Raw genomic sequence first — 18,828 nt, forward strand, 5'->3', positions numbered from 1 at the left:
CAAAGCTATTAAAATAAATAAATAAAGAAAATTTGTCTCTTCCAAAAATATCAGAATGCTATGTTTTGATCTTCCTGAAATACTTTGCTTCTACTTCGCTTTTGTACTAAAACTCAGTCTTGCTTGGTTTCTACAGTCACATGAAAGTGCATTGACACAAATATTTAAAATAAGGAAACATCAACTTTTGTCTAAAATATTCTTCAGGGAAAACCTGTGACTGATTTCAGTCACAAAACTAAAACTCTTCAGAACAATTAAGAAGGCAATTGCAGGACATGACTTCATATAGCTGCCTTGTAGAACTGGGAATACAGCTGTGGAAAGTTATTAAAGTGAGGGAAAGAAAAACCTTTGGATGAGAATCAGACTGATGTTGTAGAAATTTCCTAACACCAAAAAAAAAAAAAAAAGTATTATGTAAATGTTATATATGTGTTCATATAAGTACAAAATATTAGAGTAAGAATTTTTTAATTGTTTTTATTTCAGAGAAGGACAGGTCATTTAAAGTCTTGTCATTTGGGGCCACAACAGAATGACAAGAGAAGCTGAAATAATAAGCCTTATACACAGAAAGTGATGGTTGCAATTACTAGTCTTCATTTTGCAAAAGGAGAAGAAACAGGATTCTTTGTAGAAACAGAAAGATGAAGGCACAGTGGCCTCTCTTATTGTCGTAGGCACATGTCACCTTGCAGAAGGGCTCGAGTGAGATGCAAGATTTCAGTGGATGTTATTTTCAGAGAAGCAAGATCTTTTTGTAGCAGCACCTTCTCCTGGTGCTTATTTCCTCATTTCCATCCTCTTGCCATTTTTCCACCTCCTTGAACATGCCAACTCCACTGTGTGCGGGCTCTGCTGTAAAACGGATTAATAGAGTGATCTGGGTACAAAAAACCCAGATAGAAAGCATGGGAGTGGGAAATAATTGTAGATGCTAACGGGTGGGAAGCATCTAAGCTGGCATCCTCACAAAGAAGTACAGACTGCATAATTCCACTCTCAGAAAGAAACATTAAAAAATGAGAGTTGTGAGAGAAGATAAAGGAGAAAGCAGCCACACAACACCTGACAACCAGGAAAACACTAAGAAAAAGGCTGAAAGGAAAAGGCTTGCATGTGTGAGGGTAATTGGAACCAAAGAAACACAAGGTCTCCTGCCCTTTCATTCCCACCCACTCAGGGAAACAGTATTTTATGCATTCTTCCTAAATAAGCACTTTGTCAATGTGTCACTTACTCCTGCCCCGAGAGGCAAGAAAAACATTACACTCTGGGAATTAACCAAGAATAGAGTTTGTTTCCAACATTCCTTCCAGACTTCTGTTTTCTAGCTCCTCTGCTCTCCCTCTCCCTCTCCTCATAGCCTCCTCAGCAGGGTGGGGGCAGCACAGGGCCCCTCCCCACAGGCCTCTTCCAGCAGGTTCCAGGCCTCCACACCTGCCTCCCTCAGCGCTGCCTGCCCCACAGCCCTGTCCGAATGGGGCTAGCTTCCTTCATGTTGCACAATGTAAAGTGTTAATCATGCTTCTGAAACAAAGTCTTCAAAAGGCACTAAAAATGAGTTTGGGCGCATCATAGGTGGGAATGGGGGCACAGGGAGACGCTGCAGGTGGCAGCAGCACCTCAGGGGCCGAGCCAGCAGCAGAGCCCCCCTCAGCCGGCTCCATCGGAGGCTTTAGCGCTTGGGCCGCATGAATCCGGAGGTCTCACCACGATCAACCCACTCCTTCACTTTTTAATGGAAGTGCTGTGATTCCTTGCCAGCCCATTTTCCCCATCCAAGGTAACTGCCAAGATTTTATAACCACTAAGTTGCTTCTGTCTCCCCAACTCAGGCCTGCCTAAAAACTGGCAGAAAAGTAAGAGATATTTTGATATTTTGTGCTGTTGTGGTTTTTTTTTTTTTTCGGTGGGGGGGAGGTAAGCAAGTTGAGGATAATTTTCCACATAAATTCATAGAATTGTTTAGGTTAGAAAAGATCTTTAAGATTATCAAGTCCAACCATTAACCTGGCACTGACAAGTCTACCCCTAAACCGTGTCCCTAAGTGCCACACCTACATATCTTTTGAATACTTTAAATACAATATCTTTTAAGTACATCTCCAGGGATGGTGACTCTACCACTTCCCTGGGCAGCCTGTTCCAATGCTTGACAACCCTTTTGGTGAAGAAACTCTTCCTAATATCCAATCTAAACCTCCCCTGGCACAACTTGAGACCGTTTCCTCTTGTCCTATCGCTAGTTACCGGGGAGAAGAGGCTGACCCCCACATCGCTACACCCTCCTTTCAGGTAGTTGTAGAGAGCGATCAGGTCTCTCCCCTCAGCCCTCCAGACCAAACACCCCCAGCTCCCTCAGCCGCTCCCCACCGGACTTGTGCTCCAGACCCTTCACCACCTTTGTTAGCCTTCTCTGGACGTGCAAAGTTAGATGGCTAACGATAAAAGCCACTCAGCTGGGCGACCTGGCCACATTGCAGTTCCTCAGTCTAAATTAAATCAAGCTTAAAAACACTCCAGAAGTACACAACAAACCAGCCAGAAATTTTCAAGACATTTTTTGGATCCCACTTACCAGCTACAGGGCTTGGAACTGTTGGCTTGTTGTGTGGCTGATTTGAAAAGACGACAATGAAAAGTATCTTTTGCCCTCGACCACATGAGGCATGACCACTTGATCTCCAGTCGCCGGCTTTGCAGGTGGCTGGCTGCCTCAGGGACCCCGGGCAGCGCAGGCTCCGCTCTAGCGCTCACGAGGAGCCGGTGAATCCCCCGGGCCCTTCCCGCCTTCTCGGCGGCTCCCGGGCGTTTCTCTTCCTCGTGGCTCCCCCTGATGGCGGCGGGGAGCTCCGCGCCCTGCCCGGGGCCTCGGTCCGCGGGGTGACCGCCGCCGAAACCGATCGCAGAGGAGCTGGTTCGGACCCGAACCGAGGTTCAGAGCGAGGCACCGAAAAAAAGAAAATAAAGAGATTGTGGGCCACCTACGTTTCGCCCGTGGTCAGCTACACTGTCAATTCGATGGTGCAGGACGCCAGTTTCCAGTTACAAACATCTTGGCTCCTGGATCTTAATGAGATGTACAGCTCCGTACCAAACAGTAGGTTAAACACTGTTGCCCTTTCAGTGGAGAAATTCCTGTACGTAGTAAGTCAGCTAGGAACCCAATGCTTTTATGAGCTTTTGGCATTATATGCAATAAGACGCTTCTAATCCCTGTATTTTTATAGGAGATCCATTACATTCCCTACCAAAGTGGTACTACTACTTCCATGAAAAATGCTATCTGCTAGAAAGCATACAGGACCACAAACGCTTTTGAGCAAGTATACCTCCAGACATGCACTACTTCAGCAGGTAAACTACTCAGATTAATGACTGGTAAAAAACACATAAATGCATTTCTATAAATAGATCTTCAGCAATATCCCAAATTATCAGTCATAACACTTAGTTTGAGATAATGAATTCCACACCAAATCGCTCCACATCAGTCCTGTCATTTTTCTGTAAAGTGTTACATATTTGAGGAGGATGATTTAGCATATAATAATTGTGCTGAAATTAGGCTTGGCAAGGGATTACAGCAGCTGCAGAAACTCTTTGCTGGACTGAGCATGAGATCCAAGTCTTCTGAAAGATGCTTTAATATGCCAAGACCACTACTGGAGGGGTAAAGCTTAGAACAAACAGGCCACAAAAGACAAATTCTGCTGGGTAAGTTAGGCTGGTAACGGCACGCTAATGCTATCATAGCTGGTAATGGCAATCTGAAGGGTAGAAGTAACAGCCAAAGCAAGCCAGGACATGGCAGTCAGAGAAATAGAGACAGGAGTCCCAGGGTTGGCAGTGACATCTGAAGAGACAGCTGAGAGAGATACCTACTACATTTGGGCTAGGGATGTGGACTCTACTTTCCAGCCTGATAATCAAGCAAACCAGAAAGGCAACAACTAGATGAGTTTGTAACTTGAAATCTGGCAAGGAAACAATTTTAAAGTAATCCAGTAAAATCTTGCCTTTGACACCTACCGCAGATACAAGATACCTTTCTCTACAATGTTTTTGACACAGATTCTAAACTACAGTGGTACCATGTTGTTAGCAATAACAAAGTCAAAGTATTCATGGTTAATAAATGGCAACTGTTCACTGAAAGTAACTGGCCATGAGCTACTTACAGATTAACATTATACCTCTCACAGTTTAACAAATATAACTAGAGGTAGCGGGGATTTTTTTTCCTTTTGAATTAGGAAGTACCAATTCTTTGGAATTCTTAGGACAGAAGCAACTTTGGTAAAAGTTAATTGAGAGGCTGGAACTTCAGTCAAAAGTGCACCAGTTTTTAGGGAATGAGCTAGCACATAGCAACAACACACCACCTCACCAACCAATTAAAATCCCCACTTTGTTGTTCTACTCCCTCTGTGAAAATCCTCAATAGTGGGCTGCAAGCTTGCTGATCACCACAGAGGAGTAAACCTGCTTATCAGGCCATTCTCTAGGATACAGAGAACTCCTGTTCGTATCCTTGAACTAAACTGAAAGCACAAGGGCTAGAACCTGCTCCAAGTTCAACAAAGAAACTCTCTCTCACATAATAGTAATTTCCACATTCTGTTGTGATGTGTTTGAAACTGGAACCTGAATAACTATGGGGATGTTTACGTAAAACGTTTATTGTAAGAAAAAGAAACCTTTCCATTTAAGATTAATCAAAGACACTATTTACTGTGCAAGTCACAACAGTGTAAGATAGCCAAGCAGTAACAGCATGTACTCCCTAACCTTTGGAAAGGAGAACTTGTCAAAACACTTTCTTAAAATGTGCACGTAAAGAGACACAAAGACAAATTATAGAAAAAGGTACTCATTCATTCAAGATATGACAAAGATATTTACAGTATTCATTTGCTCAGAATAAGATCCATCCTTATGATTTTTAAAGCAACAATTATAAATTGCATTTAAAAGGGGAAATGTTCCAAGTATGTTTCTGTTAAAGATATTTTTACAATGTCAGAAACATTTTAAGGCTAAGTTGTTTCGACCTTTGCTGCCACTCACATTTATCTTAGCAAAACTGTCTCAAAGACAACATTACCTTGAGGGATAAAGACCATGCTAAATTCAATATACAATTTTGTTCCCTCAGACACTTTTCACAACAGTTCACACCTGACAAAAATTGACTTTTGATTTAAAACAATGAATTAAATAGAAGTGAGATGAACTGCCTACATCCTGGCATTTCAGAGGGCTAAAAGATCATATACAGCAACACATTCAACACCTCTGAAAGAAATCATTGCCTTTGTTGTTGATGAAGGTACTTCAGCTTATCAAGCAATTTGCTTTCAGTCAGAGCTCCATAGTCATGTGGTGCAATCCACCCTTCCCATTACGTCACTTTTGAAAAGAGAAGAACAAAAATCTTCAGGTAGCTGACTTGTAATGTAAATGATGAACACCGCCTGCTTTAAACAGTACTTGATTCCCACAGTACAAACTAGTGCTCTATCAAAGCAAACAAGCTGAGTTTGCCAAACTGCTGTAGTGTTATTCTCTAGTCATTTTGACACACAACAGATCTATGGGAGCAGTTAAAATTGGTTTCTCTCTTGAGGTAGAAGCCACAAGTCATATTTAGTGCTGTCTGTAAACTATAACACATATGCCATCAGTCAAATATAGCCATTTTTTGTCATTTATAAAATAAAACCACTGATTTTTCAGATGCTATTCATTGTAAATATAATGGCATTTTTTCACTGAATCATTCTGTGCCTGTTTGAGAAGGAAGCAGATTAAACATTGGGAATAGTAGATTGTGGCTATTTATACAGTTGTAATGTAAATAAAACATGTCTTACACAAATAAACATCAGAGCAACTTTCAAAAGTGTTGGTGTATGAGGATTCTTCCTAACTTAAAAGTTATTTTGGAAAATACCAATTTTAATTGCATAAAAACAAAAAAAAAACCCACAGTCATTAGATCACTAACACTACATAGCTACTTGAAGTACTACCATTGCATTTTGATAATTTTTTTAGGATTACATTTAAGGGAAAAGAAAGTTAAAACACAACAGAAACCCCCAAAGCCTGCACAAATACAATTTACTTAATGATCACATTTTGTTAGGTCAGTGCATGATGTTTAACATTCCAACAGAAGCAGAAATGTGACCTTGCATTAGTAGGTGACGTTTATTGCAGGTTAGCTAAGAATCTCTGTAACAGCAAAGTTGTTGCTGTGACTGATAGAAGTTTTAAGTTACTTGAAGATAACTCAAGCAACAAGTTACAAAACAAGGAAATTGGACTGGTACTTTGTGGGAAACGGTACAGGCGATAGATAAAGCAGCGTCCTGCAAACATCAAAGACCAGTGCATCTTGTTCCTCCTCCTCCTGTTCACACGAGAAATCTACAAGAATGTGATAAACTAACTGAGAGTACTGAGCAGTGTAACATGAGAACCAAAGAGGTGGTTATGTAAATATGCCCTGTGAATGGACCCTTCTGCTATTTCTTGTAATGCATATAAGGTAGAGTTAAGAAGCAATAAAGGATTCTGATGCTAATTCTGGTTAGGCGCATCAGGGTCCGTGAAATCATTCACTACAGTACTTGATACTTAGTTAGCCCATTAGCTCAGTTTTCTCCCCAGAGACTCACATACACAGAACTTTAACTTTTAATTTTATTACTGTAAAAAATAAAAGTCAATTTGTAGTTCCAGAGTAAACAAAGAAACCTTAGCTTCAAACTATTTAAAAACAAAGATTCAAATTTTGATAAGATACATTTCACTGGGTTCCTGTCAGCACCTTAACCAAATGCATTATTTTTTTTTTTTTGTGGACTAAGCATATTTCACAAAGTTTTCATGTTAGTGACAAGGGGCTACATTCTAATCTGGATGCACATGTAATGTGACTCAAGGAGAACAAGCTGGAAGGAGTGCAAGTCAGTTTCCAGAGTTCCCTGTTGAGCTCTACATGTTCAGAACCAACATTTAAGACTGAAGTTATTGAAGATTGACCTTTTGCATATTCCGAAATGGAAGGCAAATACAATCAACTTACATTTGGCTTTGAAACATTAAGATAACAATGTTTTATTTCAGCCACATATTTACAAAAATGTTTACAACAGAACCATGTAGGGTCTCTTTTTTTTGGTCATAATACACTTAAAGATGAAGAGTCATCTTAACCTTCATGCAAAGACGCATCTCTTGTTAAACAAGAAGTTTTCTGTTTGATTTTTCGCACTCTTGAGGATAGCAAGCAGAGGGTTGGATAAGTTTTGGGTCACTCTTAAAAATGTAGGCCTGTTTGCTATACTGCACCTTCAAAATAAGGAGGTAAAGTACAGGCGCTGTTAATTCCACACGGGTTCATTGCCTCTATCATGTTTTTCAAAACCAACAAAAATAGTCTTGAACAGTTACAACACAGGTTATTCCATGACTTTCACCTCTTCAGTTTACGTCCTGAACTCTGGAGTTACTTTCCTAGAAGCATACTTGCTGAGCTTCTTTTCTAATGTATATTGTTGACTATACATTTTAAATTAAACTGTTATGTAAAGAATGTAACAAGCTTTTCCTTTGTACACAACTTAACCTTTGTGCTGAGTATTCTTCAAAAGGATTTTTATAAATAATACAGTAAGTTTAGAACCAGTCTTCTGCCCTCTTGTCATTACACCATGTTGTTGCTTTCTCCAACTTTATCTACAAGCTGTAGAAAAGGAGACAAAAAGGTTTTAAGCTGCATGACATTTATGTACAGTGAAATTACTCTCAAATATTACTTGCTACTTGCACAGTTAGTATGCAACTGAAAATGAGAGTCAAATAGTACTCACCAAGGTCTCATGATTTAAGTTTGTGAAAATTAAAAATCTTACTTTGCAATCGTGTTTCTGCATGACATGTTTTTCTCATATAGACATTAACAGTGCAACATGAAGATGCAACAGAATGAAAAAGTAAATAGAAGAATGCAGATAACACTGCCAGCTGAATGATTAAAACAAAACAATACAGTATCAGCCACACATGCATTAGTAGACCAAGTAAGATATTTCAACTGACCATTACTGTGGATTCTCTTCTGAGCCTACGTAGGCTTTGAATAAAACATTAACAATTATCTTTTTAAAACAAGATTTAACCCCATTATGATCAAATTAAATATGACTAAGCAAGATCAATTGACAAATGAAACGTTCAATTGATCATGAATTATGAGCCAGAACTTGGCCTAACTGTAAGATTGGAACAGATCATCTGGAACACTAGTTTTTAAAAAACAGCCTGTATACATCTAAATTATAGCCCCTATTAATTTTTTTTTTTTTTTAGTAGTAACTATTAAAACTGTTGCTTTCACAACTAGGGTTAAAAATGCTTGTGTTAAAATACATACAGAAACTAGCACAGTAAAAGTAGTTGACTGAAACACCCTAGATTACCATCTTTCTGGGACCTGTTAATTGCCTTCACGTCTCTGGCTATTTGGTTAAGAAAATGGAAAACTGCATTTGAAAAAATGCAAATCTTAGCAAACAGCAAGACGTAGTCTGGTGCAGTGGACCTTAATAAATATATCTGATGAACGATTATGCATCATGAGAGTTTCTGGATTTGCCATACAAGCTGCAGCTTAACACTGAACTACACAGTTTGCTTTTACAGGCCACTTTTCATAAATTTATCCAAATACTACACAAAGAAGAACAGTGTCCTCCTCATCATACAGACAGGAGAAGAGGCATAGAACAGTGGCACAATTCGCCTATCTGGCCACCTAGGGCCAAGAGTGAAGCAGGAAGCAGAAGCCCAGCGTTCTGAGTCACAATTCAGGGCTCTTTCCACTTCACAACACGCAAGCGGGGCAGCTTCTGCAAAGGTGTCCTTTTGTTCCTTTTACATCTAGAAGTCTCTTGCTGGGAATGAATGTGACCTGTATGTTGCAAGAACTATACAGCAATACACTCAAAGTCACTGCTCTGAAGTTATATTTGCTTTATTTCTGATGCATTTCTACTATTGCCATAACAATGGAATAAAAAACAGTACAAGCTTCAAATTTTGCATGAAGTACTGAACACTTACCGAGCTTATACCAGGTAAATTCAAGAGATATCCAAGAACTGGAACTCTTCTAATAAAGCCAACCACCACCGGAAAGAACCCCCTTTAGGTAAGATATTTGAAGATTGGATTAGTTTTTATAATTAAACTATTCTCATATTGCTATAAAATGAAGAAATAGCAGGTATTTTTTAAATCAAGATTACATAAAAATCTTGTAGTTTGTTAGCAGCACATTAATTTTACCAAATATATCAACATACATTAAACAGAGAAAGGAGAAAACCAGGAAAGAAACACCTTATTTTTATATGGACTTAAGTTTTCTTCATAGCTGGCAACCCTCAGTCAGCTCTTTCTTCAACAAATAATTAAAGAAAGAATACCCAACTTAATCAACAGAACTGATGCTCCCAACTGATTTCTCAAAATTACCATATGTATTTTGAGGTAATTTCTTTTTACATTGTAGGAAATACATTCTTGCAATACCCAATGTAAAAACAACTGAAGTTAATTCTGATTAACTCCCTTTGAAACCATATATGGTACTCTTTACATTAACTAAAGAAAATGTAGCATGATGGAGTTGTGTATTCACCTATTTCACAAATTTATGTAATGTCAGAGATTTGAATCATGAGCCAGGGGATGGATGTTGCCTAGCATAGCTGCTATGGTATAGCCCCCTGAACTATCCACTTCAACTCTGCAGCAGGAAAACAAATTTTCTATGGCAGTTTCTCAGCTCTTTCCAGTCAATTGCAGCAATTCAGGTGGCAGTGGCATTTCAAGTTATCTCTTGTTGCGCTATACATTCCCTGCATAGAATAAGGATTAATGTGTAATGAGACCTCAGACACAGTGAAGTTTCACAAGTCCTCATCCTCTTCACTACACTGCTAAGAGCTATTTGCTGGGTAATATCAATAACAACAAGTTTTCCTAGACATTTTCTTTTTTTAAAGACTGGATCATTTCAGTGGTCCAGTAAATTGTCATGCAGGGCACACAAACCACCTGTAACAGATCAAAACAATAGGTGTAGCCAAGAACAAGGAATAGTCAGTACAGGAGGGATAATACTGTTAGCCATAACTTTGTATGCCTCTAATCTAAACAACTCTCCAAAAGCAGCTTAAAGTACAAGAGATACTGTTCCATAACAGCCTTCTCCAGTGAATGCAATCTGACCATGAGAAAGTATGGCAAAAGACTAAACCTGCGATGGGAAACTTGTGGTAGCATCTTAAAGACAAGAAAGACATTCTAGATTTAAACCACAGTAAAATAATAATTGTCTCTCTCACTTCAGTCATATGCATCTTTAAAAAAAAAAAAAACAAAACAAAAAACAATCCACAAGCCAAAACACAAACCTTTGCAATCCTGTCATTTGTTTAAGTGTTCTTGGTCACCAGTAACTAACCGCTGCTTTGTGGACAACAGGGGCTCTGCAATTACTGCTACAGAGTGTATGAAAAGTGATTGTGTAAAAGTGGTCTAGATATGCAAGACAACAACCTACACGTAACAATTCTAGGGGGATCTGAACACCGAGTGGAATTGGTTTAGTGATCTAAAAACCAACAGACTGAAAAAAGTATGGTACAGAGGTTTACATTGGTACTATCTTAGTCTAGGTTGAAGTAAAGTTACTAGAACTGCTAAATTGCTCTTGATAAAGGTTTTCCATATAAAAGTCCTGGTAATCCACATGAGTAGAACCATTAGGATACACAGAAATGCCCATCCTTACAACATACTGCCCTAACAAATCCAAAGGTACATAAGTTGAACTGGTATTCCTTGGGCTTAAGAAATTTAAGTACTTCAGAGGCCAATGATAACCAGGGAAGTTTTCTGTTATGCAACCAAACAGTGGGATCCTGAGGAATTGTATGAAATGATGCTTGAGGAAAGCCTCCATTTTTAACTTCTTCAGAAAGGAACAAGTTGCTGAAAACATGATAATAGTTGAAATAAACAAGAGTGAAGCAAAACAAAAAGCTTGTTTCGAAGTAGTAACTAGCTAACACTGTAGCAAGGGATTTAGATTCTAAGAACTATTAAGCACTAGAAAAGATGGTCTAGAGATGTTTTAAATTAAAACAGATCTGATAATTCCTTGTGTGACTGCTTATCTATCCCTTTTTGACACTCTTCTGGCTAAGGGATAGTCCTACTGACCTAGGGATAACTACTTACCTTCTACAATCCCTTCAACATTATTTTACCGTGCTAGCCCCTGGCTAGCACCAATAGATAAACCATAACCATATCTGCTTAGACACAGTAATTTATAATTCTTTTGAGATCTTTTAAAAGGAAGGGTGTTCGGTTGGAAACACACTCTACTTGCTCCCTACTGGCTGATGAAACTCAAGCGCTACATGCAAGAAGTGACAATGTATTCAGTGAAATACTGTGATTAGAGTTCAGAGTAATACAGAGTAGAACAATAAGAAGCCTGCAAACTTGATTTTCATAAATCTCACTGTCTTCAGTAGGAGCCAAGTTAAGATTTCTTTTTTTAAATATTTAAACATTTTCTCTAAACTAAATAAAAGATGAACACTCAATTTTACTGAGTGGAAAAAAAGAGCATCACGAGAACAGTGGTTTGATTTTGATTAACAGGAACTATATTATTTAAGCCAGTAGCTGAACACTTTGAAAATATTTTAGGGGTCTGTTATTAGATTAATAAGTATTAATGAAATGGTCTTCATCTGAACAGAAGTCCAAGAAAGTTAAAACCCTCCCTTCTAACTTATTAGTGTATATTGCACTTTGTTCTATAGTGAAGTATGGAACTTCAACCATGGAAATAAAGATAAAACATAGATATATATACAGGTTGTAACAAGTCAGATTCTTTCACCATTAGAATTGCATTTATGAAGAAGTTAAAGGACACATTGTGAAAGCTATAATCTGTTTTGAACAGTAATCTTGATACATAAGAATTTTCATCTTTCCTTAACTCAGTTGAGATAAGGCTAACCAAAACGAGCAGTTCTGACTATACTAGGGCACAAGTGTAATGAAACATACAGAAAACATCTTTTCACTGGGCTACCATAGTAACAAAACCGTAAGGTTACAAACCTAGAATATCTGTAATCAAACATTTTGTCCCATTTGTTAAAGAAAAGAACAAACGCCCCACTAAAACAATATTAAGTATAAAAGCTGCCTTTTTTATGAGGAAATATTTAAGTTTTGCATTGCTAACAATTTGGGCTCCCAGATATTTTGAAGCTTTATGGTTCTTTGGTTAGACATAAACAACATTACCAAAGTCAGTTTGGTATATGCCTCACAAACATTAGCAGATTTGAGTCTTGGAAAAATACTTACCAACTTTCCACCTCTTGCAAATGTAAATCAACAACTTTATATATAAAATCTATCAAAAACAAACATTTAAAGGATGCCGCTTTGTGAGCTGTAATGCGACAACACTAAACAAATATATTTATTCCTAGATACACCAATACAGAAAGGTATTTTGAAACAAGTCTTACCTGAATAATAGGAAGAAGCCATAAATTTCAAGGATCATTCCTATTAAAGGCCAACCAATGAGAACTATGAGGACACCACCCAGGAAAAAGCCTGTTGCTTTCATTTTGTGTTTTTGAAAGAAGAATCTAAATGTTCTTTCTAAACCAATAACAAAAGACAAGCCAGCCACAAATAAAACCTAGAAAAGACAAAAACCAATCAAAGAAAGAAAATAGCTAATTACATTCCTAAGTTTAGGATGTAAACACATATATATTCTACAAAACTAGATTGCATTTCTTCCACAACTTCTTTTAGTACCAAAATATAGATGGTGAGAAGGAGTTTACTAGTGATTTTCTTTTGTAAAGTCCATCTTAAAGCATTTGTAGCTAGCATTCAAAACTCTTCTCTCAGCTGCTTAAGAAGTAGAGTCTACCTTTGTGGTCTGACAAACACAGTCACGTCAGAAGACGCAGTGACAACAGTTATATCTGTCCTGTAACATAAGTACAATCATTATCCACAAGCAGTACTGAAGCTCAGTACCACTGACAGCAAAGGTTCCTAAAGACTGAGAACAGACATGATACAAAAGCACCTCTGTTCTGTACCATGGACATCTTCAACAGCTTGTACTGATCTACTGAACAGTGCAAACCCAAAAAAGGAAAACAGCTGAAGAGCATTATCAGTTATCTTACTTGGGTTTTTTTTTTGTTTTGTTTTTGGTGTTTCCGCCCCCCCCCCCCGCTTTGTATAGTCTTTCTACTGTTTGCTAGTTCCAGTATAGACTGAACACTATCACACTAGTCCCAACTAGTTAGAACTACTTTTAGTGTCCTTTAGCAACAGGACTTGTAATTATTTCAGCTTGTAAGCATACATCTGGGCAATATTTTTGCTCAGAAGGGGACAGTTTCTCAGATTTTACTCAAGATTATAGATGAAATTTAAGTTTTGTATGTTATTTAATAAACCTCTTCCCTTTTCTGACAGAAGATTTTCTTTTTTTAAAACCTCCTGTAAAGATACTGTAACTTTCCTTGCATTATCTTTGGTTAGCACATAGCCTGTCATTGTCTCTTCCTACCTATGTTTTCACAATTTTCCCTAAACAGGATCTCATATTTCCACCTTACATTAGGAAAAGAAAAAATAAGCACTATTTTATTTTTTACTCTTCCACTATACACTTTATTGATGGCTCAGAACAATGCTTCAACTAATGCACCCAAATTCAAATATACTTTTTTTTTTATATTTTCCTTCAGTAGATCTCAGTATTTGACTCTACTGCCACAGAATGAAACAGATCAGTTTTGACCACAGACTTTTAGGCATCAGCAAAAGAGGATGCAAAATTCTACCAGGCTGTGCTCTTGGCTGGCTGGCAAAGCTGAGAACATCAGAGGCACAGAGATGATCACATTCGGAAAACACCCTGTCATTTTATATTTTCTTTGGATTGGGAATTTTGTGTACCAGAACTAGGATTTATTTTCTATGCTGCTTTAAGTGAAAGCTTTGATTTGGTAAAAACTGAAGATAATAAATCTCTCTAGTATGAAGAGTGATTGGCTCTTTTAAACCCAGACTATCAGCAATTCATAGTTCATTCTTTCCTCACAAAGCACAGCAAAGATTAATTTGGTAGTATGTACAGAACACTTCACTATTCTTATCCAAATATATACTTAAATTTGACAGTTATCTTACAAGATCACAAAAAAGAAAGTGTTAGTAATGACAGCCAATCTAAAAATCTTATTTGCTGCAGCATAACAACTGTGGAACAAGCTCCTTCTTGTCTGACCAACATACCGCAGGCCTGACCTGGAGGTACGATATTTAGATTCGTGTGAGCTGTTCTAACTTTAAATCAGGAAAAATGATTCACACATATCACTGAGCATAACTCTTCCTTTATACCAAATTGCCACAGTATTTTTTGTGATCCAGTTTCAAATTGATAAAAATAAACTAAAAATAGAACAATATGTTAATGTATCACATACTTAATTCTAAGCAGTGCAGAATCTAAGACCAAACAGAAGGCACTTACATTTCCAATAGCCAAAAGAGCTTTGTCAAAGAAGAGTATCATTCCAAAGAAAAGGAAAAACAATCCAAAGCCTGTTAATCCCATTCCAATCTCTGAAAAAGAAACAAATTTAGGCATGTAACAAAACATGGTACCAGGAAAAATTCATGCATAAAAATAGTGAAAGACTTAGAACATCCAATCTACAGACATTTTAAATTTATAGAAAAACCCAGCCTATTTTCTGACCACTTAAAAACTTTCCCAAGTGTACAAATACAGTAAGTCTTGTAGACACTAATTACTTCAATAAAAGACAGAGACATCTTTGGAAGATGCTTATCAAAAAAGTACATATTTGGAACTATATACTGAAATTGAATGCAACAAAAAAAGCACACATGCATAGATACATACAGCAAAGTCATCCCTTTTGATTTACTGCTAGTATGGAGAAAAGGATTGTTTTGTGAACAGATGATGAAACTTTCTTTTTTCCCATTTGCAACTCTTATCCCATTATGTTGTTACTGCAGCAACAAAAGTACCCTGGTCCTTTCCATCCTACTGAGACCTCACATTCTACCTCCTGTAATCTTGCATAGCAGTCTCACTTCCTCCAACTTCTGGATTGAACACAATTCAGATGAATGCTGTACTCTCTTTCCAAGTTACACATGTGCTGATGGCATTAAACACTAGCTTGGGTCTCCAGCCAGTTGTCAGTTTTCACAAAACTAGTAGATACTAGATATCTTTGAGTTCTGCCTGTCTTTAAAGGTTGCTCAAGACACACCAAGGTGGCAAGAGTAGGATGGAAGGTTTGTCTGAGAAACTCGGTTAGAAGTGTCAAGCCAATTAAAGCTACCAATTGACAATAGCCTCTATGGTATCTTGAAGATCATACTTAGACATACACCCTACTTTTAAAATTAAACCTCTAAGGCCTTCCTTTGACTCTTACACAGACTGAATGGGAGAGAAATTACAGGAACAGCAGCAACATGGCTGCAAAAATATTTGCATTTATCCATGCATTCATCCTTACATTATTGCTATCCTTTTGACCAGAGAATTTAGAAACCCACAGGACAGATAAAAACAGCTCACAAAACCAGCCATAATACTAGAGAAAGGCTGGCAGCCCAGTTTGTGTCTGTATGTGTGTAAATATATATTTTGAAGATCCGAGTAGTTTTGTATAATCTAGCCTGAAACAAACAGACAAAAACCCCCACCCAGGCTATCATAGCCTTCACTGCTACTGTTGGCCAGATCTACCTAGATGTATTTTAGTTGCACGTTTGACTGCAACGTGGATCTAGCTGATCATTTACTCTTGCTTGAAGAGCTCAGGAGTAAAGGAGTATCATTCTGCCTATTTCAAAACTTCCATTTAGTTATTGCAAAAAAAATTCAAAACAGCTTAAAGAGATTTGTTACAATAACATTCAACTTCCCTAACTTCTGCAAGGGCTCATTTTTCAGCAAGGTTGCAGACCACATAGTGTTAAATCTGTAATTCTACAGTATGGCCTGCCAGTTTAAACTTTTGCTACGACCATTTTAATCACCCAGAATTAAAACTACTAAGTAACCTGCTATAACTGATACACTGCAGACATTCTCAACACTTGTTTACAATGAAAAATGGAATTGCAAATTGTCTTTTCAATGAATCTGCTGACTGAAGGCAATATAACAACTGCAATCTGCCCTTGACTCTAGTACTCTTTACTTTAGAAGAGCAGAAACAATCTATATTCTGGAAGGAAAACACATGGAGGCAGGACTCCAGCTGCCAATAAGATAAATATGCAGTCATGGGAAGTGAGCATTCCTTCCTCCCGCAGACACAGCGCAAAGTAGGGATCTAGCAAGAAGGCAGAGGCCAACTCCCAAGAGCTGCTGCAATTACTACTCTGACACTGCTTGTACTTCACGTGCTTGTAATCACCTACTGCTACACAGACTCAAATTCACTTTAGAAGTCAACCATATTCTCTGGTTAGTGAAGGGAAAAGAATAATAAAAAAAAAAGGAACATCATTCTCATCAACCCAAAATTACTGCGGAAAGATGATGAGTAGTTGAGACTATTATTCTCTGTTGCCAGTCTCTCAGTAGAAGGTATTACTGACTTGATTCATATCAGAATTTGGAAACACATTTGACTAGCATTCTTAGAGGAAGAAGGAAAAAAAAGCACTGACATTTTGTACATAATCTTTGCAACAATGAACCAGGAATTTTTATAGAGGGTGTGAACTATTTTAAATTTTTTTCTCCTGCACCAGAAGAGCCTTCCCATATTATTCAAACACAACATTTCAATGCCTAGAAATGCAGAAACACATACTAGCCATGAGACATTTACTCTGGATTTTTTTTAATTGTTATGATTTAATGACAGGAGGGAGCAATGCTGTCTCAATGTTTCAGCAGAAATGCCATAAGCTGTGCAAGAGTACTGCAGCACTGCATCAAAACAGTTTAGTAAATATTAAGCCTTAATTTTAAGATATATTGCTTGTGAAAGTTGAGGGAAGACAATGCACAGTCTCTATCTTTTGTGTACAAAAGAAGAATGGAATCATGCACTATAGGCTCTCAGAAGACAAAAATTAATGCAGTTTATAGGTTATGAAAAGTTTCACTTTTTAATTATTATTATTTTGCTAGCAGTATTTTTTAGTATTGAAAAACTAATTTGTTTGGGAAAAACTAAGTGAATTATTTTGCAATTACTAGTGATTTACAACACCACTGTAAATGTACTTAAAAAAATGTTCTAGACTACAGCTGCAAATTTAACTTTCCAAACATCAACTAATGCATCAGTCCTCTCCAGGTATTTATTGCACTACTCCACCAATGACTCCATGGCTAACTCCACAATCTTCCAAACAGCAGTGAATTTAAAAATATCTGATGAAATATCTTCAGAATTTCAGAAACAGTGAAAAAAAACTAAACTCCCATGAACTCCACAGTATTTTACTTACGACTCTTGGCTCTGACAGTTAAAACTAACAGAGTCAGCACTGGAGTTAGCTGGAAGTCCGAAATGAGGAACTAAGAAAAGGAAAAGCAGTGAATAGATCTCCTCTTTTTGAAAAGATTTTTCTTTTTCACCCACTGAATACTCTGGACAGGAGGATAGGGGAACACACAAAAGCAAAGCCCACAAGGGTTTAATCAATCAGAAATCTAAGAATTAACCCCAAGGGTTAGTACCCTTGCAATAACAGAGCATGGCACCTGAATTTCTCACAAAATCATTGATCTCGAATGCTGCCAGACTACTTTTCTGCCTGTCTTCATCCTTGGTCTTCACTGTCTCTCCAATACTCCCGTTTCCTGTATCCTGCTATCAAGTAAAACTTCGTCCTTTTAACTTTCTTTTCTACATCTTTCACACTTACCCTCCTTCATAACTGACACCTTGGTGCTTATCAAGCAGACTTATTTCCTTTCACAGCAACCATGCCAGAAACGCATCGTACGCGAAATGTTAAATTTAAATCAAAGACCTAACATTCTCCTTTACCTTGCAGTTTAAACTCTTATGAAGTTACTGTATTTTCCCTTTCAGCATCTCTGTTTTCAAGCATTTCTATTCAGCGAAAACAAAACTACGGTCACATACAGGTACTTCTTTTTTTCACTTCAGACTGAGTGTCTGGTCCTCACCTTAAAACACCCTCAGTGTCACCGCTAAACATTCAGGGTGATAACAGCAAGACAAACACGGTAAAGCCGCTAACATATAATTAAGTGATTCCAAACCACTAACGTCCACATGGAGGCATACTAGAAGACTTTAGCTAACTGTTGCTTTTGTTTACCGTTTAGCTTTCATTCATTCTCACCATCGTCAAGTCACAGCACCCCTGCCAACACGAAAGAGCTCGCAACCCAAGACAAGCGCTAGCAGCGGCAGCGCTGGTGAGAGTACCCTCCTAAGGACGAGGGATCCAGCCCTGCCGAACGCTTCTCCGCACCCCATCTCAAGCTCCGCTTTACCTGGCAGCTCACGGTACCACCGCTAGACCCAAGCCCGGGGCCAGCGCGGTTTCAGCATCCCTCACTAAGCGGCGACGCCGACAGGCGCAGCCAGGTGAGCTCCGCCTCCGCCCTCCCATTCCCACCCC

General features: G+C 38.1%; 1 protein-coding gene across 1 annotated transcript; it reads right to left on the reverse strand.

Moving 5' to 3' along the window:
• Positions 1 to 6,703: 6,703 nt before the first annotated feature.
• On the reverse strand, positions 6,704 to 14,781 carry GOLT1B (golgi transport 1B). Its single transcript, XM_009706833.1, has 4 exons — positions 14,696 to 14,781; positions 12,651 to 12,829; positions 9,142 to 9,223; positions 6,704 to 7,762 (listed from the first exon to the last, which is right to left on the reverse strand). The coding sequence occupies exons 1-4, from the start codon at positions 14,777 to 14,779 to the stop codon at positions 7,724 to 7,726; spliced, it is 384 nt and encodes a 127-aa protein (XP_009705135.1). The 5' UTR covers positions 14,780 to 14,781; the 3' UTR covers positions 6,704 to 7,723.
• Between the last annotated feature and the right edge of the window lie 4,047 nt (positions 14,782 to 18,828).

Source organism: Cariama cristata, unplaced genomic scaffold (genome assembly GCF_000690535.1).
Source record: "Cariama cristata isolate BGI_N322 unplaced genomic scaffold, ASM69053v1 scaffold43588, whole genome shotgun sequence".
Taxonomy (NCBI): Eukaryota; Metazoa; Chordata; class Aves; order Cariamiformes; family Cariamidae; genus Cariama; species Cariama cristata.